This window comes from Larimichthys crocea, chromosome XXIV (assembly GCF_000972845.2).
Source record: "Larimichthys crocea isolate SSNF chromosome XXIV, L_crocea_2.0, whole genome shotgun sequence".
Lineage (NCBI taxonomy): Eukaryota > Metazoa > Chordata > Actinopteri > Sciaenidae > Larimichthys > Larimichthys crocea.
The window spans coordinates 16,279,608-16,292,501 of NC_040034.1; the positions used below are offsets into that span (position 1 = coordinate 16,279,608).

General features: G+C 43.5%; 1 protein-coding gene across 5 annotated transcripts in view; it reads right to left on the reverse strand.

The window, feature by feature from the left end:
- Positions 1-422: 422 nt before the first annotated feature.
- Positions 423-12,894, reverse strand: part of kiaa1109 (KIAA1109 ortholog) — a 64,549-nt gene continuing 52,077 nt past the window's right edge. For all 5 annotated transcript variants that reach the window (XM_019262714.2, XM_019262719.2, XM_019262718.2 and 2 more), the window contains 17 exons: positions 12,541-12,702; positions 12,307-12,446; positions 11,893-12,088; positions 11,235-11,435; positions 10,893-11,069; positions 9,569-9,706; positions 8,827-9,072; positions 8,458-8,611; positions 7,103-7,260; positions 5,834-6,023; positions 5,376-5,593; positions 4,804-5,055; positions 4,457-4,660; positions 3,612-3,806; positions 3,167-3,301; positions 2,384-2,549; positions 423-1,400 (listed from right to left, as the gene is read on the reverse strand). In XM_019262714.2, coding sequence (XP_019118259.2) covers positions 1,184-1,400; positions 2,384-2,549; positions 3,167-3,301; positions 3,612-3,806; positions 4,457-4,660; positions 4,804-5,055; positions 5,376-5,593; positions 5,834-6,023; positions 7,103-7,260; positions 8,458-8,611; positions 8,827-9,072; positions 9,569-9,706; positions 10,893-11,069; positions 11,235-11,435; positions 11,893-12,088; positions 12,307-12,446; positions 12,541-12,702 — 3,149 coding nt within the window. In that variant the 3' untranslated portion in view covers positions 423-1,183. The remainder of the gene's footprint in view (positions 1,401-2,383; positions 2,550-3,166; positions 3,302-3,611; positions 3,807-4,456; positions 4,661-4,803; positions 5,056-5,375; positions 5,594-5,833; positions 6,024-7,102; positions 7,261-8,457; positions 8,612-8,826; positions 9,073-9,568; positions 9,707-10,892; positions 11,070-11,234; positions 11,436-11,892; positions 12,089-12,306; positions 12,447-12,540; positions 12,703-12,894) is intronic.

Here is a 12,894-nt window from a genome sequence, read left to right on the forward strand (position 1 = left end):
TACCCTAGTGATTTAGTGTTGCACATCCCCAAAGTTTGGCATCTCGCAAGAGACCAAATTCGAAACAGCAATGTCAACAAGCTCCAAAAACACTGGATCCTACATTTCCCAGAATTCAACCAATACAGCAATCATATTTTTTGGACCCTACTTGCCTGGTAAACAGCCACAACTTACAAAATCAACAAGGTTATGCCAGTTTTCTGTTGTTATCCATTTTATGTCCAAGTCCAAGCCTAGCCAAGATGACCCTGATGACATCACTAATGAAATAATCAGGGTTATTTTTACAGACTCCTCTCGCCACAGACGACATACAACTTGAATAGCCAACCTCATGATGAAGAAATTTACCTATACACATGAAATTAGCGAAAGATTTCAAATACTTAAAACTGAAAACAACAGAGCAGCGCTCGATCTAAAATTCAATGGCAATAGTTTTATTAAGTTAGGAAATCAACACATTTAAGAAATGTAATTATATACACTGGTTCTACCGTATGGATTTAAAAAGACAAAAATAAGCTTGACACACCAAGCTAATACATGTTATAGACTTTGCATTTCACATACCCATAAATAATGATCTTGGTTCAAATTATAATTACAAGTTCATGTCATCCTCATAACCCATGAGTGGATGATGTGCCGCAACCTCCCCGTATTTATTTGTTCACGTCAAAAAAGAAAAGAAGAGAAAATCAAGAACACTGTCACTGAACTGTTCTTAAATATCTTAAAACTACGCTATAAAATACATAAAGCATATCTACCATGTGTTCCATGGGAAACAAAGAAAAGGCAATGGTTTAAGAAATCATTTCTCATGAAATATTGGTAAGCCTTAAAATAAAACTTTCAAGCGATTTCAGTAAGGTCATGTACAACAGGTAAACGAGGCAGGGGATTTACCATTAAAGCAGTCAAATAATACCAACATCTGCTACTTTGTTCAAAATATACAGAGAATAACATTGGTGCAAAACGCTTCAGTCAGAGCCGCTTAGTGGTTTGTACCACAGAAAACAGCTATGCTGAATTTCACAGGCTGTTGCAGGTAAAATGTGTGTACGTCTGACGGATATGTTGTACAGTAGTGGCCATTGTAATACAGTAATCCAGTGTTTGTGACCTGTAGGGAAATTCTGCACAGCTTTGATTACAGTGGTATGAGTGTTCCTCAGTGCTCCTCTTTGTCTCTGCCTTTCTTCTCCTTCTCGTCCTGCAGGGCGGTGCCCAGCTTCTTAATGAGCACCGACAGCACTTTGTCCAGCGGGTCCATCACGCCCCTCTGTAGCCATTTGGGAATCGTAGTCCTGGCGTGGTGGAAGCCCAGTTTTTGCAAGATGTAGTCCACGCCAACTGGGTCGATCTTCCGTCCTGTCCAGGAGATGAGCCTGAAGATACAGAAAACATTTTGTTTATGTAACTAACTAAATACATTATTCTAACTGTAGTTACTTTGGAGAAGAAGTTCTTAAACTAAATCTATGATGAGTTTATAAAATGCTGTGCATTGATTCATCTATCCAACAGCATTCAAACATAAAATCCACCACAACGTGCAATGCTGCTTACAAATTAACACATTAGTAATAATAATTTAATAATATAAGAAGTACTAATGTAATCTGATGGGAACCACTGTTCTACATGAGTGAGGGCTTTTACTTTTAAGTACATTTTGAGACAAATATTTGCAGACTTGTACTGGGAGAAGAGAGCGGGAACGACACGCAGCAAAGGGCCACATGTTGGAAAGGCAAGAACCGAGCCCCCGCACATGGGCCGAGTGAGAGAGCCACCAGCAGGAATGCTCTGAATCTGCAGCTCGCTGAATAGCAGTCACTCACAATCACGGAGAGGAAAATCTCCAAAGACAACAAACGGCTCAAAACATTTTACTGTTCTTAGTCGAAATAGCAGAAAAAAACAATCCGCTGCCCACATTTTACACTACTACTTTAAATGGAGGATACCAAGTGATTCTTAAGTGTTAAAACATGTAAGTTTAGTGTGAAAAAAGTCATTTGAATTGTATTTGTAAACATGTAAGTTTAGTGTGAAAAAAGTCATTTGAATTGTATTTGTGAGGCTTTATTATTTCTTTTTTGCCTGATACAGTGATGCATGTCCGCCTTGTAAATGTGGATTTGCGGGTTTGGTTAGTGCGTCACTGTAAAAATCTGGTGTGGCTATAAGGTCATAGATGTTTACACAGAGTTACAAGTGCCCTTTTCTATTTTCTCCTCTGTCGATTCTGAATGAGACTTATTCATGACTGGGCGTTGTGACTTGATTTGACTCCGTCACAATGCGAAAGGGTGCGTCTTAAATAAAGACACTCCAAATATCTGCAGTGCGGCGGAGCGGAGCTGACCTGAGAGTCGGTTCCAAGTGCCAGGTGTTGCACATGAACTCTCTCCAGTCCACCGTGGTGTAGTTGATGCCGTCGTCCTTGTCTTTGTCCGTGGAGCTGTCATCGTGCAGGGCCGTGGGGCTCTTCTGTCCCGGCCGAGCCGCGAACATCCGCGGGGCGAAAAGGGCTGAGGACACAGATGAGGGGGAGGCAAACATATTCAACAACAAACCAGGCGCAGAGCACAATAAACATTCACCAACATCCCTGAGAGCACAGTCACTACCTTGAGAGTATAGATCGAGACTCTATTCACATTCAAAAAACCCATCTGCCATATTAAATTAATCAGGATTAATCAAAACCCGATGAAAATCTTCACCGCTCGCCTCTTTTCTCTTTCTATTCAGCTGCAGAGTCAACACAACAAAGTCGTGGCTCTATTTTAATTGTGAAGAATGTGAGGTTGCTGGAAAACAGAGTGCTAATTTGTTCCTTTCTGACAATAGGAAACACATTAAAATGCGGCCTGCATTGGGCTCTCTGACCTCCCTGCTGTGTGTGAAAATAACACTCAGCTTCCTGCGTTTCATGCTGCTCTGCCAAATGTGTCCAACAGCATACAAAGATCTTTACAGGGTTACGGAGGCAGACGGACGTTGTTCATCCCGTCATGTTTCCTCAGACAGATTGGTAAGTCGTCTTTTTTTGGGTGCTTTGTTAAGAGATCACTAAACATTGCTTATTTTCCTCACTGACTGGCTGTTAAGGGAGGAACCAAAGAGTCGGTGTAATGACAAAAACCTTTCTCTTTCTCCTTCAGGTAGGCAGACACCAGGTCATGAAGAAACATGATGAGCTCGGCGTCCATGGTGACGCAGATGTGGTCGGTGAATTCTGTCACGACGCTGCACTCCACTTTGGGTTTGCTGTTGGAGTCTGGAACAAATCAGAACAATTTAATTTGCTTTGAAAAGGTACAGATTTAGCTGTGCACTTCTGTAACACTGTTGTCCTGACAATGGTTGGTTAAAAATAACAAAACAAAGAGGATGAAAATTAATGGATTTTTTTAAAAATATGCTTGAAGTGAGGGTCCTGAAGAACAGAACATAACACACTGTTGCTGTGCAAATAAAATATTACTGTACAGCTGACTAACTTGATAAAAGGATCCAGTGTGACCTTAAAAGAAAAGACTTTAAGATGGTTTATTGCCTTTACGTGCCTATAACGTATCCAGCCCTACCTGTTAATGAAGGTTCATCTGGATCTTGCACGTGGATGGATTTGAAGTCCAGTTGCATTCGGGGAAGAGCAAAGATTGTCTCTGTTTCGTGGTTGTAGCTGGAGGAGCTGCGGAAGCTGCTCAGCAGACTCGAGCTTTTGGCAGCCACTCCGCTCTCTTGGTTGTTGGCTTCCACGTTCCTGAGTAAGTTCAACTCTGAAACGGGAGATAAGACGCGTCAGAAACTCTCTCTCTCTCTCTCTCTCGAGTTGAAGGTCATGCTCGCACTCGGCTTTTCTGCTTTGTTAAATACTATCTGCAGCCTATTTTACATTTCAGATAACAGGCAGCTGCTGCGGGGAGAGGCTGTGTCTGTCTTCCTTCAGTCGGAGCTGTCTGAGGTTGAGAAAAGTTTGAAGACGATACTACAATGAAGCAATTATTTACACTGAGTAACTACACCTGGCTAGAAGTAATGGCAGCCTGATACGCCAACTCTGCAATAAAATCTAATTTCATGAAGGGTATAATGTTCAGATTTGAGAGGTGTTGATTCGCTTGTGCTTCTGAGTCTGAGCTGGATTGTGTTATACTGAGGAATATTTCTTCAACGAGGGTTTATATCTGTAAGGGTAGTGTACATAGTGCACTGACACTGAAATAAGCAGATGGTCACACATTTAATGGACAGGTTCACTTTCCTCTTGTTCATACCCGTCGCCAAGAGCTCCAGTTTCCCTGTACATGTCGACATGTGAGTGTTACTTTGGTATCAGATTGGTCTGGTTCAGTTCTGTGCTCAGACTGAGCAGAGCTGAGGTTGTTGAGACAAAATTGGCTCGTGCCTCTCTGTGTGTGATGATTACCTTCATTCCTCATGGCAGTAACGTAGTTGAACCATTCTTTAACTGTGGCGACTCCATGTGGGGGGTTTTCATGCCGTCGCCGGGTTATTTTGGTTATGGTGGCCATCGGGCTTTCGAGTGCGCCGCAGGGTTTGGTCACCATGGTGTTGTGACCAAGATGGAAATCCAGTGTCTGAACGATGTAGGTAGAATCATCTTTGGAGCCTGGACGTGGCAGAAACATAAGGGATTATAGTGCCAAGCTATAATGTGCAAATGCAAATTTTCACTACTATTTTCATTCTGTAATTATTTTCCAGTGCTAGTTATCCAGATAGAAGCAGCTGAAATGAACATTTTTGTCTCACCGTCCTCCCAGATCTTCTGTGCCTCTGTCCAGAAGGCGATGTTTGGCTCTTCCAGGTGGAACAGAGCCCACGACTTGGAGCGGAAGTTGGGCCCATGGAAGCAGGCCAGCGTCATGTGATTGCCATGGAGGCTCATTGAACCACCCAGCTGAACGGCGTCCTCAGGCAGAGGCATCTGGAAGAGGGAGATGTGGCAACCAGCGATTACCTTCAGCACCCCGGGCCAGTGGCGATGATGGGCTGCATCCATGTCTGCGTGACAAAAAAAACGTTTAGGAGACACAAGATGAGATCTGAGAGGAGAGAGGGGGGAGACGGTGTAGAGACAACAAATCAATTCTGACCTGAACACAAGGCATGCTGCTGAGTTTTGGGATATTTTTTATTGTCATAGAGGCTCCGGTCTCTTTAAATGTATGCGGTTTGATTTTAATTACCTCATGAGCATGTTTGATTGCATTCAGTTGTTGAACAACCGTGTCAACTATGTGGAAAAGTGGTATACAAATTAAGCTTGACACTTGGCTGTGCATACGTTATTATGCCACAGTCTGCATGAACTGTTTACTTACAGAGCTCTGCGGCTCCTTTCTCAGTGTTGATGACGGGCGTTTTGGGGGGCAGGAAGGGGACAGGGCCCCAGGTGGAAAGGGCGCGCTTGCTGGTGTCGAATTGCTGAGTGAAAAACTCCTGCAGCTTCATGCCGATCTTGATGAGGTCTGGCGTGGTGGAGCGTGAAATGATCACCTGGAAAATGTCCCACTGCAAGTCCCCATGGACAAAGATCTCGCTGGAAGGAGAGAGGGAGAACATATGGGGAGGGAAACGGTGAGAATCGGGGAGATAGAAGTGTAAGACAGATTGTAGGAAACAAAAGAGGCTAAAAGCAGATGGAAATAGTTTAGATTAAACACCCTCGATGTGGAATAAGCACGCAGTGAATATTACATTTGGATCGGCATCATCATTTTGTTACACCCTTCAGAAGTGTTGCATAGCATGATAAGCTTCTGCTGGCATCATTTCACACCTTTTCTCTGATAGGCTGGTGTCGACGGTGCAGAGGTTGACCTTCCATTCGTCCTGCAGCTGCAAGTCGGCGTTGCTGAATACACCCATCAGGATGCTGGAGCCCATGTAATCCACACGCGCCTCTGTCGACCCCATCGTGATCTGGATCTTATGGCTGGGTTGCTGGTTGGGGTGTTCGGAGATGTGGGCTAGAAATCGGACAGTAATCGGTTAACACTGTGGCTGAACTAGGGGAGAGAACACCCTGCCACTACTGAAAATGGATGAATAAATGGATAAATGGATGATGTTGATTCCCCAACAGAACCAGTTTGAAAACCAGAGATAATCGGGCAGAAATGGAGCTGCACTTCTCTTCCTTATGGTTCCCATTTGGAGTCACCATTACAGTGTTTTTGAACCAAATGGATCATTTTAGTCCCACTTGTCACCACTTAACCTATTAAGTGCATGTCTTTGGACACAGAGAGAACCCAACACAGACGCGGGGAGAACATGCAAACTTCACACAGGCATCATTTAATGATGGCATTAAATGTTTGTTTTTTATTGTTTAATTAAAAGATTATATTGCAGAGACATCTCAAGGAGGCTTGTGTACCACCAGTGGTTTGAGTGGTTTAACTGAACTAGCAGCTCTCTTAGCACCAGAACATCTGACATTTTGCTATTCATCATCTTTGAGTTTCTTTTTTCGGCAAACATTGAAAGTCACATTGTGACGAAGCAACAAAGAACGAAAAATGAAAAAGGCAAAGGTAGTTTAAGTTGACTCTGGTTTCCACATGTAGTGTAGACTGGAGAGACTTTTATTCTTGGGCTCAAACTCTCGTGTTTTGCAGATTTCATAAAGCTTTTGCTTTCAGGGAGATCAATGGCAGTGAACAGGACGCTATATGAAGTAGCAATGTAGAAATGACATGCAAAGCTGCAGCAGGAGCTTTAATAGTATCAAAAGTATTATGAATACTCATCCACACATTCTCAGGGTATAAAGAAATACTTTAAATACTTCCTGCTTGAAAATGTATTTAACGTGGTTAAATACGAGCTCATTTTACACCTTATGCCGGAGTAAATAAATGAGAGTAAAATGTGTAGGTGTTTTAAAGTCACTGCACAGCTCCCAGCGTTCTGTGTGGAGAACTCCGCACTGAACTCTGGCTCGGGTCCATATCCACAGTTTACACTCAGCTAGAACAAGAGCTGCTAATGAGTTTGCGGGAAAACACCAGATGTCTGAAAAGATGATGCTTTGTTTACTTACAGACCATCTCCAGGGTGTTCACGTCTATATTGCCACCCACCACCCCGCCCTTGGAGTCGAGCTTGGAGCGGCCGAGGCCCACAGACATGCTGATCTCTCGGTCCCGGTTGCTGCCCACAGACAGTCGGCCCTGACTCTTGAGCCCGCTGGTCGTCCAGCTGCAGGGGCAAACACAACTGTGAGCGCTCCTGGAAGACTGCTGAATAATGTAGCGATGCTCTCTATGAAACATAAATGACTCCCATTGTGAGAATAAACACCGGTAACTGAAAAGGAAAAGACCGGTCGACCACTAAACCTGACTAGCAAGCCGACATGTCATTATGTACTTGTATTGTATGTCATTATCTTAATCAATCAACTTAATATGTTATTGTTAAACCATTTGCTGATATATAAGTACAGCTTTGTGTCAATCCAAGTCTTACTGCCAACAAAGACTACATCTATGTGTGAATGTTTTGTATGACCAAAGAATATTAGAGTCCTGAATAATTCAATCTGGAGAGAGAGGCCTCCTAACCTTGTGAGGAAGAAGCAGGGGATGTATATGTGTTGCTCAGAGAGCCCCAAACACATCTAGAGTACATGTTTTTACTTTATGATGACGGAGGGCTCATAAAACTGCACTGCCTTAGTTACAGGCGTGTTGTGGGTGTGTCACTGATTCAGCAGGTTTTTAGCACAATTCTGCCGTAAACTGTAGAGACGAAAAGTTGTGACGGCTGCAGCTCCTCCTGACCAGTAAAATACAACAGTGTGTAAAAGATGAACTGAGCCCATGAGCGTGAGACTGAATGGACGTGTTGCAGGAGTTGAAATCACAGTGATAGCGAGGAGATGCATTTGTACACAAAGCGGAGCAGCCGATTACTCCGGTAATTTAAAATAAACGATGCTGGCGACATCCTATTTGGTCAATAACACTTATCTTCAATATTTATCTTCACCTTTACTGATTCTTTCACGCCAAAACAGCTTTAATGGGTGGCATGAATCCCTCACTGACGCATTCAGGGAGGATGATTTTAAACAGCACTCAGAGGAATTATCAAGGCCAGAGAGTGGAAGTGTTTTTTGCTGAGAGAAGTATCTGTTTTCAAACATTAGGAAAAAGCGCGCTAATTCACATGTTCTATTTTTTTTTATCTCACCTGTACCTGCTGGATTATTTTCTTCATGTTTGGACTGAGCCAGGTTAGCCTTTATGCTAAGCTAAACTAAGCAGTTGCTGTGGCTTCATATCTATAGATACATCTAACTCAGTTAAAGAAAGCAAGTAAATCTTCTATAAAATCACGTGTTGGGCATTAAAGTATGTACGATAAAGCAGCGCAGAGACTGTGACCACTTACGTATTGTTTCCCATGACGTTGCTCATGTTCATTTGGACGGTGAGCTGTTTCAAGTTGATGGCGAACACCACCAGCGTCTCCCACGGCGACCCCTGCTGACCTGCTGCCTTACCGTTCTTACTGAAGGAAGGAGTCGACGTTTTTGTCACCGAATCTGGATGAGAATGAACAAAAGGCAAGTCAAGGACAAATTCTAATCATCTTGTACATGGCCGCGTTGCATTTTCCATATTCATTTATTGGTTTGGACACAGTTGTTTAACATCTGTATTGAGACTCGCCCTGATTTGCAGCAAAAGGGCATTTTTAACTACCAGGAATGTTTTAGTTTAAGTTCCATCTGGAAATGGTAAGAGTGTCTGGAGTTACCTCTCCTAGGAGCAGAGGAGTCCGACACGCTTCTGGTGCGTCCGGGCGCGGGGGACTTTAGGTGGCCCAGGCCTCCCGGTGACATGTTGCTTCCAGTGGTGTGCTCTGAAAAGACGTTTGGGGATTGGGGCATGTGCTGCGTCCCGGTGCTGCCGTCCCAGGTCCTCCAGTAGGCTTTCCGGCTGGACTCTGGGGACAGATGTTGGGTGACGTTTTCGGCCGAGTCGGGGGTGGCCGGGCCAGAGGCTGAAGCGAGGTAAAGGTTGAGAGATGTAAGTAAAGGACAGCATTTGAAATGTCAACATGGAGCACTGGGAGGAAATGTTGGCTGAAGGAAGGTCAGCGAGATGGGATATTAAAAATGAGCTTAACCCGTAGAGATGAGGAGAAAAAAAATCCTTTATATGCATTTATCTCCATATGATAAAGACTTTTATCCTTTTGTCCGTGTTATATATTTTACTTAAAGGACATGCTGAATTGTAAGCACTTGTTAATCATTCAGTTTTTCACAGAAAAGTCAATAATGAACAGGCAGATAGTAGGTAGTCCAATCTCAAGAAAAGAGGAGCACTTTTGGAAGCAAAGAAAAGCCGACACTACAACAACAACACGAGCACTGCTGGATATTTTCAAAACAGCAGGGTAACAGTATAAAAAAAAAAAAACATACCATGGTTATGAAACACTCAATAAACCAACCCCAACACACACTAAAACCGCTGAGTGGTCAACAAGTCACCTGGCAGGTTGATTGTCTGGTCTCCCAGGAAGAGGCGCCTGGCGATACTTCGACGGTACCAGGCTTTCGGGAAAGCCAGGATCTCACTCAGCCGTCTCATGTCGTACTTGAAGGAAGCCGAGCCAATGTCACACACAGCTGAGGGGAGAATATTACATTTGTTGAGATAAGAGACGCATATAAAAAGGTTCTAACAGTACAGGCATATTGATAGCATATGCTCCTTAAAGGAAATCTAGATGGGGAAAAGGAGCACTTCACATTCAAAGATCAGAAAGGTGCATTTTTCATCTATCACGCTCCCCCGGTCTCATTTCTATGCTTTTAAAATGTTCCGCTTCTGCACTGTGAGTGCATCACTTCATATATCCTGATTACACTGGCAAAACTGAACGCTGCTGGACTCCCATATTCAGTAAAGGACTGATGCCATGAATATTTTTCTACGGAAAAACTAAAAACCTAATTTCTTAAAGAAGCCATTGCCAAAATCTCATGTAAATGTTCCCAAACTTAAAGTGAGGATCCTTAACAGGTTCCCAATTAGCACAGTACAATGTATAACGATCAAGCAGCATCCTCCGTGTCTGTGAGCCAAAAACTGCCGCTGCTTGAGCGACCACTCAGTCTGCCATAAGCCCCCATATTAAAATGTCCAACTTCACAGCAGAAATTTTTTAACTCAACCGTTCAAATCATCCTAAGGCTTAAATTTGCATAATTAAGAGCGTGGCCCACTTTGATTGACAGTGGGTATTGTTACAGATGGTTTGTTTGAGCACCCAGGTGTCATTCGGCCCACTTCAGGTCAACTGATGATTCACCTCTTTGCTGATTTTTTTAATTAGCTAAGAAGAGGACTTTTTAAAAAAGGCTTTTCAGAAACGCGTGGCTGATGTCAGGCATATTTTGTCCATTCTTTATACGGTCAGTAAAAACAATGCTATAATAAAATAGAGGAAGAGAGGCTCTCTTTTTCAAAATGAAATTAGACGGCTGCACATGCACTTATAGAACTACAGTTACATCCAGTTACTACACTGCTCCTCCCTCTTCTGCCGGCATGAACCTGAAAAACGTGCAAAGAGAGTGCTGTGACAACGGAAAACAAGTCAGCCATTTTGTTAGTTTTGTGTGTTTGTTGGCAGCTAGTGTGTTAGCGTACGTGCTTTATCAAGTGATATGATCTGAATTCCCTCCATGAAATCTTTATAAACACCATTCCAAGCAAGCCAGCAACAATTTGAACCTTGAATAGACTAAACCAGAACAATGTATTGCATGTCTGTTCAAGGAACGCCCTGCTCGGAGATTGACAACGTACCTGAGATGTTGATCAAGGTGGTGTCCATTTTGCCACCTTTGCCAGGAATGAAGCTTTCAATGAAGGTGGGGCCTCCGCTTCGCCTCATCCTGGATAAGCTGACCTTCACGAACTCCAGGTTGATACTCAGAGAGTCTTTCCTTCCCGTTACTGAAGACGGCTCCTCATCGACTGTACCTTCCAGAAAAAGAGTGATAAATTTAAAAACAAGTGGCATAACATATGTAATACTGAACATCCATCAGCATAGAACAGTAAAATAATTCACAAAACTTCAGAAACTGCAGCTCTGTATTTTCATTATCACGTTAGAATATTACAACTACTTCTCCCTTCCCGTACCTAAAGGCCCTGAACCCGGAGGCAGGCCTGTGACAGCAGATTTCTGCTTCCCGGCGCCGTAGGGGTGGAAGACATAGAGCGAAAAGTCAGACATGCAGGCGGTAAAGCTGAGGCCTGAGGAGGTACTGGGGGGTCCAGTGAGGTCGGACTGGCTGCTGCTGTGTCTGCTCCTGCCCAGAGGGCTCCCCAGCAACGGAGATGCTGGAAGGAGGCAGAGGATGTTGGGGGAAAAACACAGGCAGGAGGTAAGACGAACAGGCGTTAATTAACTATAAACTTTACAGATCTGACACACATGAGTAAGTTAATTAGAGTACAGATGCTGCTAAAAACATAATAGTGTAATATTAATACTTTTCCATTTCTCTTTTGGCTGAACAAATTGTACAATTACTGTAAATATGCCTGGGAAAACCAGAGATTTAAAAAAAAAAAAAAAGATCTGGCAGAAAGACAGAAAGAGAGAGAAAGTAATGAATGTATGAGAACAAGCTGTGAGCGACATCAGATCACACAGGGCCAAGACGTGGCATGGAGCGACAGCTAATATATCCTCTCGCTGTGTTTGATATTATAAGATTTTTGCCTGCAAATGTTCTTCGCACATTTCTCTGCACACATTAGAGTGTCATTATTTCGCCAGTCACGCTCTGCAGACCTTTGCTGGGAGGTGGTTTGGGGATATGTTGCCCTGGTGGAGTGGAGGAGGGCGGGTGAGATCCGTCAGCTGGATGAGTTCCTGTCGGGGTCTCCAGTTCGCCGCGGTTTGAAGAGAAGACTAGGTCTAAAGAGGGCAGTTTGAGCATACACTCCACCCTGGACATCGGCAGGCAGCTGAAGCGAATCTGAGAGGGCTGCAAACACAGACGATGACCAACTTTAGTGTGTCTGAGTCTTAGAAGCTTCACATTTTACAGGAACACAAATCAATCAAAAGGACTGCATGGATGATGGATTAAAACGTTTTTTTTCTGTTATTATCTAATATTGTAAATGCCCTGACTTTAAAGTTTTTTAGTGAAAATGCTCCAGAGAAAGTAACTTGTAAAAATTACAGTCCGGCTGACGGTACCTGGACTCTGACATAGACGACAACATCCACAGGGAAGGAGGAGTAGGCCGACGTGGAAGAGGACACCAGGGAGGTGGTGGATTCCTCCAGCTGCTCCACCGTATCAAACTGACCCATGTCCTCCTCCTGGGAAGCCATAGCTGACGAACAAAAGAGTTTACCATGAATCCCAGACACACAAGATGGTGTTGTTGTATAAGTCTAAGAACAGGGTCCATAAAGATCAGAACGAACCTGTGTAGTTTCTTTCCACCGGGGTGATGGGAATGGTCTCCAGTGCTTTTTCCAGGAAGTCCAGCAGACAGGGGCTGATGACCATTTCCTCTGGCAGAGTCTGGAGGGCCACCCAGGCATACAGCTTGGCCGTCTTTACTCCACCACTGCCCTTGCCTTTGGCTGCAAAGACACATGGGAGTTTAAGTCATCTGTGGCATGAACTGTCGATAACAGTTCTTAAACTTTAAACAGTTTTTTTATTTTTTTTTAAATTGCCTTTGGTGTCTTCCCCTCTATACATCAATATGTATGAGGCCATCTGATCAAAAGGTGCCCTCTGGATTCATGCTTTTTATTTTTTTTTTAGAGGAT